Source organism: Diceros bicornis, chromosome 1, assembly GCF_020826845.1.
Source record: "Diceros bicornis minor isolate mBicDic1 chromosome 1, mDicBic1.mat.cur, whole genome shotgun sequence".
Lineage (NCBI taxonomy): Eukaryota > Metazoa > Chordata > Mammalia > Perissodactyla > Rhinocerotidae > Diceros > Diceros bicornis.
In genome coordinates this window covers 52,107,871-52,117,424 of record NC_080740.1, presented here as the reverse complement: position 1 = coordinate 52,117,424, position 9,554 = coordinate 52,107,871, and the positions used below count along the sequence as shown (strand labels likewise).

Genomic DNA, 9,554 nt, shown 5'->3' with positions numbered 1-9,554 from the left:
TGGATGTTAGCTCAGGGCTGATCTTCCTCACAAAAAATAAAAAATAAAAAAATAAGGGGGCCAGCCCGGTGGCGCAGGCGGTTGGGTGCCGGCACTCCGCTGCGGCAGCCCAGGGTTCGCCGGTTCGGATCCCTGGCGTGCACCGATGCACTGCTTGGCAAGCCATGCTGTGGCGGCGTCCCACACAAAGTGGAGGAAGATGGGCACGGATGTTAGCCCTGGGCCAGTCTTCCTCAGCAAAAAAAGAGGAGGATTGGCAGATGTTAGCACAGGGCTGATCTCCTCCCCCCTCCAAAAAAAAAATTGCTGTGGACATTATGTCCACTTCATGGTTTTCAAAAAATATTCTATATAAAATTTAAAATATAAATTAAAAACAAGCAATTTTGAATTGGCTTTTTGGTTGCTGTTTTGTGTTTCCTCTATTATGACACTGGTCTGAGACCAACCACACAGATCAGGGTCTTAAAAAGGCAGGCTTTCAAAGCCAAGAGCTTCTGAGCCTCTGTCTTACAGCCCAGAGCTCCAGCTCCAGCCCAAGCTGATGGCTGGGTCGGGATGGTGTTTGCAGGAGCGGAGCCAGAAAGGCCCCAATCAGAAGCCAGGCTCAGGTGCCTGTTGCCTCCACCCACTAGAAAACCCAAGTAGGCTTGCATTGCCCCCAGAAAGCAGCAGCCTTCATCCCGGGTCTGAGTTCTGGTCCTGGTTATTACCACCAACAAACCACATCAGCCAAGGATGCCAAGATGGGAGACACTGCCCTGCCCCAGGCATGCTGATTCTGTGGGAGAGTGAGGGCAGCCCACACCAACAGCAGAGAGACCTGAGAGAGCTGAAGGGGCTCAGCAAAGGGCCCCCTAACCCCTTCCAGGGATGGAGCATTTCTTGGCAGAGCCAGTATTCACAGGATAGAGGTTTGGAAAGTGGAGGCAGGGGAGGCTGAGGACATAACCAGGGGGAGAGCACAGCGGTAGATGAATGCAGAGCATGCTTTGAAGCATGGAGATCCCCAAAGGCGAGGACCTTGAGAATCAGACTCCAGGCTGTAAACCCTAGCCAGGCCATAGGGGACATACATATCCCAAAAGACCCGCTGAGCGCAGGTGGAGTGAATACCTACGACCCGCTTTGGTCCAGGTGGCTAGCCAGGAGGTCCTAGACTATGCGGGGTTGTGGGAGAAATGGAAAGAAAGGAGGCAAAAACGGGAGAAAAGAGCCCAAGGTGGGAGTCAAAGAGCTGGATGAGTTTAGAAAAGAGGTTCTGGAGAGTTGGTCAAGTGGTGCATTCCCATCCGAACCGTACTCAGAGGGACAGGCACAGGGGCACGAGCCCCAAACAGGCCGTCTGTTTTCTTGGCCAAGCTTGAAAGGAAAAGAGACGGCCGTCTGGAGCCTCCCCACCGAGGGGGTTGTCGGCGCCCCCAGGGTCCCGGGCCCGCGCACCGCGAATGCTGAGGACGCGCCAGGCCGGGCCGCGCTGGGAACGGGCGGGCGAGCGCCGAGGTCTCCCTTCCTCCCCTTACGCTCCCGCTTCTCCGGCCCGAAGCAAGAGGCTTGTGCCTGGCGAGGGAACGGGTGTCCACCCTCTGGGCCCGGGGCTGCAGGCAAGCGGACACTACGAAGGGGCATGCGACTCCCGGGGCAGCGCCGCCGCTCCGCGCTCCCGCCCCCCGTGGCCGGACGTGGCGCCTCCCCCGCGGCGGCCGGAGCCTGGAGGTGGGGTCCGGAGCCGGAGCCAGCGGCTCTGATGTCACCGCGGGGCCGCGGGCGCCCAGGAGCGCGTCTCGGGCTGGAGCTCAGGTAAGAGGCGAGGCCGGGGGCTGGGCGGCGGGGGGCGGGCGGCGGGATCGCTATTCCCAGGAGGAGGCTCGAGGGTGGAGGCGTTGCTGGGCCGCGGAGCAGCCGTGCGTCGTTGGGTCTGGAGGTGTCCAACTCGCGCCGAGTCTGGTCTGCGCGAGTTGAGTCGGGCCCCTGCGCGCCTGTACTCTTCGCAGAGGGGTGGAGGGTGGGGAGGACGCAGACCCACCGAGCGGCCAGAGCTGCTGGGGAAGCCCGCTGGACCAAAGCAGGGAGTGGGGTCTCCGAGACCCCTCCGCCTCCTCTCCCGCCCCTCGGCCGCCGAGCCGCTGGAGAATCCGGGTCCCTCCTGCTCAAGACCGCTCTGTCTCCCTGTACGCGTTCTGAGCCCTCCTTCCCGGACGGTGAACCCAACAGGAAAGGCCGAGAAATGCGCCGGCCAGCGGCCATCCGCTCTCCTGGTCTCCGCGGGGCCCCGCTCCGGCCGCACCGCGTGACTCTGCCGCCCCCTGCGGTCGCCAGGCCTGCGCCCCTCTCCTCCCTCGCGTGCCTCCACTCGCAGAGCTTGAAGCCCCAGGTACGTGGTCCGACCACGACCGCGGCCTCCTCTCCCCAGGTGCCGCCAGCATCCCGCATTTCCTTGCGCCCGGCACAGAGCTGGAGTCTCTGGAGACTCTACATCTGGGCTGGAGTGAGCGGAGAGCGGATGCTGCGCCGATGCGCGGTTGGCGCCAACAGGCCAGGAGAATGGGAGGCCGCTGGGGCCTGGGAGAGCCGCAGAACTTCCCAGAATGCCTGCCCAGCCAGACCACGGCCCAGGTCCCCGAAACTCAGTCTAGCAGAAGACTGCCATGCAGGCAGCCTAGTGCCTCACAGTGAGCCTAGTGCTGAGGGAAGACCATCCGGGAGGGGTGGCCTGGACAACCTCTCCACAGAGAGGTCAGATGTGAGGTGGCCTTTGAGAGAGATACGATTTAATTCCTGATCATTGCTGATCGTTTGAGGCTGTATTCTCCTGCCTCTCTGGTCGACCTTACGTGGATCTGCTCCTGATTCCGTGGTGTGGTTTTACCCACCGCAAGCTGTCTTCAACTATTTCCCCAACAACCTCTAACTAAAAACCTGGGTCTGTCTGCTTGCCTGGTTCAACCTCTCTGCTGAGGTCCAGACTCACATCCCAACTTCCCAATGGCTTGCCACAAACACTGTAAAGCCCACAGGCCTCAGACTGAATGAGCACTGGACCCCTTGGCCAGTCCCCATCTCAGGTTCTTCCTTCCTCCACCTCCCAGGCCCCCAGCTCTGAATGCTGAAGTCATCTTTGTCTCCTTTTCCTCTCTTGCTCTTTCATTCAGGTGACAAGTATATCTTGAATGCTCCCCCGCCCCGGCCACCCCGCTTCGCAGGACCCCAATCTGGTGGTTTTCTAGCAGAGATTCCATGCTATTCCCCCTGCTCTGCCAAAGCTTTACAAGATGCCTGCAGAGTTCTTTGAGGTCCAGCCTCTGGATTTCTGTTCAATGCAGGCCCTGACTCTGCAGCCCAGCCCACAGCTGACACTAACACTGATGCTAGAGCTCCTGGGATGTGGCCACCCCCAGCCAGAGGGGATGGCTGGACTGCAAGAGGCTCCCTGCAACCAGACAAGTGTGAAAACTTGCTCGTTGTGCTGAGGCCCCAAAACACACTAAAGGAGCTAGACTCTCCTGGCATAGCAGGTTCTGCAAAGGGCACAGTATGAGCATCCTGCATGGGTATCAACCTGCTCGGGCCACCACTGCAAAAGCATCCTCGAGACAAGTTAGGGTCAATAAAAAAGCAGATATGTACACACATTTTTATTATCCATTCAAGCTGTTTTTATTTAGTGAACTCAGAATCCTTTGTCAACACAGTAACTCACAAATAAGATAGAATTTTCAAGGCCTTTTTTGAGGAGACTTCTTTGTATTTGAGCAGTCACCCCTGCCTGTAGATGCAGCAAGCCAACATGGGCAGGCATGGGTGGCATAAGCCAGGGTAAACTGTGCTCCCAAGCTGAGCTCAGAAGGATAGGAAGAGAGGGGGCTAGTGTGTGGGCAGCTAGGATTGGTTTCCTAGAGGAGGTGACTCTCTTCCCAGGGGCTGCTACTCAGAATAGCTTCTCATCTCCCTGAAGTCCAGAAAGTGGAAACAGTTTGCCAAAGAGGTCCCCAAGCCTGAGTGTGAGGACCAACCTGCAGGGCTGGCCTTAGTGGGCATAAAGATGCCTCCAGGTGGGTGATGTCAAGATGTTCTGGTCCCAGGTCAGCTGAGAGCCCCTCCTGGGAATGTTGCAGGTACTGCTTCTCCCTTTTAAGAAACACTATATCCTCCCTACCTTCCCTGACCAGCAATCTGTAGCATCTAGGGCCTCAGGGAAGGGGATGGAGAGTGACCCTGAGCTCTAAATAGTCTCTAGAAGGCTCCAGATGAGCCTGCTTTCCAGTTCCCACCCCAGCTGCAGGCCACTTCTGCACTCCCCACCAAGCAGCTCAGGGAAAGCAAGCCCACCTCCCCACCAAAGTCCCATAGCCCATAGGGAGCCCCAGGTTCCCAAGACTCAAAGCTGCTCTCTCACCTGACTTAGGCACACCCGCTCCCCTTCCCGGCACTGGGGAGATATTGATTTCTGGCCATTCCGTGCTCCGAGCTGTGCTTGCTTGCTCTTTTGGTTCCTAATAATGCATGAGTAACCTGGTCAGTGTCCACGGTGGCAACTGCCTCACCCACTCTGTCCCCTTCTCCATCAAAGACTAATAGGGAGAGAAGAGTGGGCAGAAGCAAAATAGCCCTCTTCCTTGGCCACCATAGCAACCCCCATCTACTCCCTGCAATCTGCTCCTTCCCTTGCCATTCAACAGATATTCCTTTAACATCGACTGCATGCTGGCCACTGAGTGTACAGAGATGAGTACATGCAGGGCCTGTCCTCAGGAAGCTCAGGGGTGGGAATGGGAAGAGGGAATCACAAGCAAGCCAACAATTACAATGCAGGGTGACGAGTGCTGTGATGGAGGAAGCTCAGGATGCTGTAGGGACCCCAAAAGGTCAGGAGACCTCTAAGCTGAGCCCTACAGGAGGAGCAAGAGTAGCAGGACAATGGGGGTGGGGGTGAACCTGTCATTCCTAGACAAAAGGCAGAGTCTCCGAAGGAGGGACCATATTATTCTGGAATCTGCCAGTATTTTGATTTTTCCCACAGTGGAGTCTGGGCTTTGTTGGAGGCTTCAGGCAGCTGGGGGGTGGAGGTAAACTGGCTTTCAGCAGGGTTTGCTTCTAGGAAATTGATTCTGGCTGCTGTAAGCTTGGAGGCAGGCCCAGATTCCAGGCAGGGCTCTGCCTCTTACCAGCTGTGTGCTCCTGGGCAAATTATTTCCCCTCAGAACCTCAGTGTCCTCGTCTGTAAAATGCAGATAGCAGTGGTTGAGGATCAAGTATTTATATAAAGCACCTGGAACATAACTGGCACAGCTGGAGGAAGGGTGTGAAGCTGCCCCTGCCACCTAACCCGGGTCTTCCCCCCTCCTTTCTTGGTTCCCCTGTGATCTCAGAACGTTCTTGACCATTGTTTATCAGAGAAAGATCCCGCGGAGAAGCTAACAAAGCAGCCAGGAAGCGGCCTGGGTGGGACAGGGCTGGGGAGGGAAGGAGCATGGGTACATTCTCAGCGCTCCGGGAGGTGCCAGGGTAGAAGCTGGGGCTGCGGGCCAGGAGAGCCTCGGCGGGGAATAGGCTACCTGCCAATTCCTTCCCCTGAGCTAAGGCCCTCAACCTCAAGAGTTGCTCCCCGGGGCCTGCTCCTACTGCCCACGCCATCCCTGACCCGGGGTGAAATGCCAGCACTAAGGATCGTGTGACCAGGGAGGCGATGTGTAAGCACCTGGCTGTCCGTGTTGGAGGGGCCAGCAGGCGGTGCTAACCCTTACCCCGAGCTGTCCACCCACCACGTCGTCAATGTTCTTCCAGGGCCCACGGAGCTAGCCACCCTCAGCATTCATCCGCGCAGCCATGGAGGCCCTGGGTCCTGGGGGTGACCGCGCCTCGCCAGCCTCATCCACTCGCAGCTTGGAACTGCGGCGGCTGTCCGCGCACGCCGACTCGGCCTACAGCTCTTTCTCCGCGGCCTCGGGCTGTCCCGAGCCGCACACGCCATCGCCTGGGACCGACCTCCTTCCTTACCTAGACTGGGACTACGTGCGCGTGGTGTGGGGCGGCCCGGCCCCGGCCCCGGCCCCGGCCCCGGCCCCATCCGCCGCTGGCCTCCGCGCATCCCCACAGCCCCGGCCTGCGGCCGCCGCACGCAGTGGGCCGCGTCCCCCAGAGCTCCAGGGGACCCCAGGGCCTCTCAGCCGGCAGGCCACCCCGCTGCTGTACGCGCTGGCGGCCGAGGCGGAGGCCGCGGCGCGAGCCGCCGAGCCGCCCAGCCCACCGGCCTCGCGGGCCGCCTACCGCCAGCGGCTGCAGGGCGCGCAGCGGCGAGTGCTCCGGGAGACGTCCTTCCAGCGCAAGGAGCTCCGCATGAGCCTGCCCGCCCGCCTGCGGCCCACGGCCCCCGCGCGGCCCCCCGCGGCGCACCTGCGCTCCGCGTCGCTCAGCCACCCGGGCGGGGAGGTGGAGCCGGCGCCCTCCGGGGCTCCCGCGCCAGGAACCGCCGGTCGGGGGCGCCTCGCCAACCACCAGCGGAAGTGGTGCTTCTCGGAGCCAGGGAAGCTGGATCGCGTGGGTCGGGGCGGTGGGTTGGCGGGGGAATGTTCGGGTGAGGCCTGCTCCAGCTCTGGTCTCTCCAGGCCCGAGCCCCAGGTATTGCAGCATCAGGCCCTGGCAGAGTTCGGAGGTCACCAGATCAGATGGCTGCCTGAGACCCAGCCCAGAGGCATAGAGGACCAAGAACCCGGGCCCTCGAAGCTTGGCAATGTCTACAGGCCTGCTAGTCGGAGTCGGAGCGCTTCAGGGGAAGCCTTGGCTCCTTGGGGAGGTCCAGGAGAGGTCATGCCCATTGTCCAGGTATGGAAGATAGGGCCTGCAGGCTTGGGGTGGTGGGCATCTTGGAGACTGAAAACATGTGCCACATTTCATCCATCTGTTTGCCTTTCCAGGCTGTACCCCAAGGAACGGAAACCCCCACACCATTGTTTCAGACCAAACTTTCCAGGTTAGAGACATGGACCATTCTGGGGACTGAAAGTTGGTGGGAGGCAGCTTTCATTGCTCTTGCCCAAGAAAGGAGAGAGCCTCCTGCCTACCCTCAATTTGAGCATTCTGACTTTGTCTTTTGCAAACTACATCCCCTACTCCCCCGCTAACATCCTACTGTCCAAGAGCTTCCTTCCTGGTCACTGTGGTCAGTGTGGGGTCCCTGCCTCCAGGTTCCTGACTCAGAAGGAAGCTGCAGTGGTGTGTCCTGCAGAGGACCCCCAGAGCAGTCCCGTTGACTGTGAGCAGAGGGTCTCAGAGACCTGCATTGTATCTGCCCGGCTCCCATCCCTTCCTGATGATGAAGTTTTCCTGGAAGAAGCCCCACTGGTCAGAATGAGATCACCTCCAGACTCTCATGCCCCTACGGGGCTCCCAACCAGGTGAATTCCCTCTTGCTTCCAAGCAGATGAGATACCCCCTTCCAAAACGAATCTACAAAATGCTGGAGGGGCACGGAACATGGAACCCTCTCCTAGCTGAAGCCTGGGAGCCCAGGTGGTGGGGAAGGGGGCAGGTGGCCCTTGGAGGCCACCACTTGTCTTCGGCCAGAACTTTTTCTGATTCACTGTCTTTTCCACTTTCAGTGTGCATGCCTCTGAGCAGCAGTATGGAGCTGGCTTGGGCCAAAGGGCTGACCAGGCTACCGTCCCCCCAGAGCACCCCCTCCATGAGTGCCCAGGGGCCGCAGGGGCAGATGACTGCTGGCAGGGGTTAAACGGTTCTGTGGGTGTCTCCAGGCCCACATGCTGTAGCCCCCCTGGGACTGCAAATGGTGACATCCCAACCTTTGACAGCACTGGACTGCTGACCACTGACCCCTCCGCAGTTGCAGAAAGTGACCCCCTCAAACCTCTTCCAGTTGAAGCCCTGGGACCTCCAGGCAAGGACACGCCGGGGCTTCCGGACCACACTGCCCTGGCTTGGGGGACTGGCCAGCCTGGTTTCAGGCCAACATGGCCCAGTCCACGCCTCGAGGAACTGGTTCAGGAGCTGGCCAGACTGGATCCCTCTCTGAGTGACACTCTCACCTCCTACCCCAGCCCAGAGCCACCCCTGGGCCTGCTGGATGGGCTGATTCCTTTAGCTGAGGTCTGGGCTGCAATGAGGCCAGCCTGTGGGGAGGCTGGAGAGGAAACTGCTGGTACTTCTGAGCCAGGGTGAGTGAGGGGCACCAGGGGATTCTAAGCACCTGCAGTCTGGGGCAGAACAACCCTGGGAGCTCTGGCTTTGTCCCCAGGTCCTGTCTTTTGAGCTCCACCCAGATCCTGCCAACTTCTCAGGAGGAGACAAAACCTGAAAACCTTACCATCCACCCTGTGGCTGACCAGCCATGTGGCCAGGGTCTCCCTGAGCAAAATAACAGCATCCAAGCCAAGAAAGTGAGTGTGGAGAGGCTGGTGGACATGCGGTAGGGCAAGCACCCAAAGTCTTGGTTGAGAAGTAAGGGGCCTGGCCCCAGCCTTAAGTACCCACGCCCTCCCTGCAGGTGGAGCTGGCCGACCTCCTCCAAAAGATGCTGGGGGACCTTCAGGCCGAGCAGGAGCAGCTGCAGGGGGCGGCCCAGGCTTTGGCCAGGCGCGGGGCTGCTCTGGAGGCCGCGGTAGGCCAGGCCTGTGCGCCCCGCGAGCTAGAGCGTTTCAGCCGGTTCATGGCCGACTTAGAGCGCGTGCTTGGCCTCCTGCTGCTGCTGGGCAGTCGCCTGGCCCGCGTGCGCCGCGCCCTGGCCCGGGCGGGCGCAGACAGCGACCCCGAGGAGCAGGTAACGGTTTCAGGCTGGGGAGAGTGAGGCGGTGAGGGGCCTGCCGGCTCGGGCGGGAATCGGGCACCCTCGCCCAGCTCACGGCCCCTCTCCGTGCGGTTCCAGGCCTCTCTGCTGCAGCGACTCGGGCTCCTGCAGCGACAGCAGGAGGACGCCAAGGAGCTGAAGGAGCACGTGGCGCGGCGCGAGCGGGCCCTGCGCGAGGTGCTGGTGCGCGTGCTGCCCGCCGAGCAGCTGCGCGCTTACTGCTCCCTGCTGGCGGACAAGGCCGCTGTCCTGGCCCAGCAGCGCAGCCTGGATGAGCGTGTCGGGCTCCTTCAGGACCAACTGGACGCCATCAGGAGCGACCTTGCCCATCGTCCCCGGCCTCCCAGGCCGGCCTGGCCCCCAGGGACCCGTCCTCCCGATAAACTGCCCTACCCGCCTCCCCTCATATAGTTGCAGGGGTGGGGGTTGGGGAACACTGTCCCTGCCTCTCACCCACATAAGTGGGGGTGACGCTGGTTTATTCCGTGCTTTTCCCTTGAGGTGGGGAGGACTCGGCCAGGCCTTCCCAGGATACCTCTTACAAGTGTTCTCATGTGGCCTTACGCAAATCTTGTGGATTATTTGGTAATTAACTATGGATTTTAAAAACTGCAGTATTCCCCCTTTTTGTGATGAGAGAGTGGCTTGTCAGGGTTGATTGGAGGGGGAGGAGACAAGTCAGAGGTGCACTTCAACTTAAGATGCAAAACAGCCTCTTTTTTTCCTCTCAATAAAAATTGATGTGAGAAGTGTA

The 9,554-nt window shown here is 59.9% G+C and overlaps 1 protein-coding gene across 1 annotated transcript; it reads left to right on the top strand.

Annotated features, from left to right (window-relative positions):
• The first annotated feature begins 1,759 nt into the window (after positions 1 to 1,759).
• Positions 1,760 to 9,554, top strand: SHROOM1 (shroom family member 1). Its single transcript, XM_058540323.1, has 8 exons — positions 1,760 to 1,800; positions 5,785 to 6,822; positions 6,915 to 6,970; positions 7,185 to 7,394; positions 7,599 to 8,171; positions 8,252 to 8,393; positions 8,501 to 8,773; positions 8,879 to 9,554. Exons 2-8 carry the CDS (start codon positions 5,827 to 5,829, stop codon positions 9,209 to 9,211), a joined length of 2,583 nt encoding a protein of 860 aa, XP_058396306.1. The 5' UTR covers positions 1,760 to 1,800; positions 5,785 to 5,826; the 3' UTR covers positions 9,212 to 9,554.

Coding starts and splice junctions, on each gene's coding strand:
- SHROOM1 (XM_058540323.1), top strand. CDS start 5,827: ATGGAGGCCCTGGGTCCTGGGGGTGACCGCGCCTCGCCAGCCTCATCC. Junction 6,823..6,914: donor AGGTCATGCCCATTGTCCAG/GTATGGAAGATA, acceptor TTGCCTTTCCAG/GCTGTACCCCAAGGAACGGA. Junction 7,395..7,598: donor CCTACGGGGCTCCCAACCAG/GTGAATTCCCTC, acceptor TTCCACTTTCAG/TGTGCATGCCTCTGAGCAGC.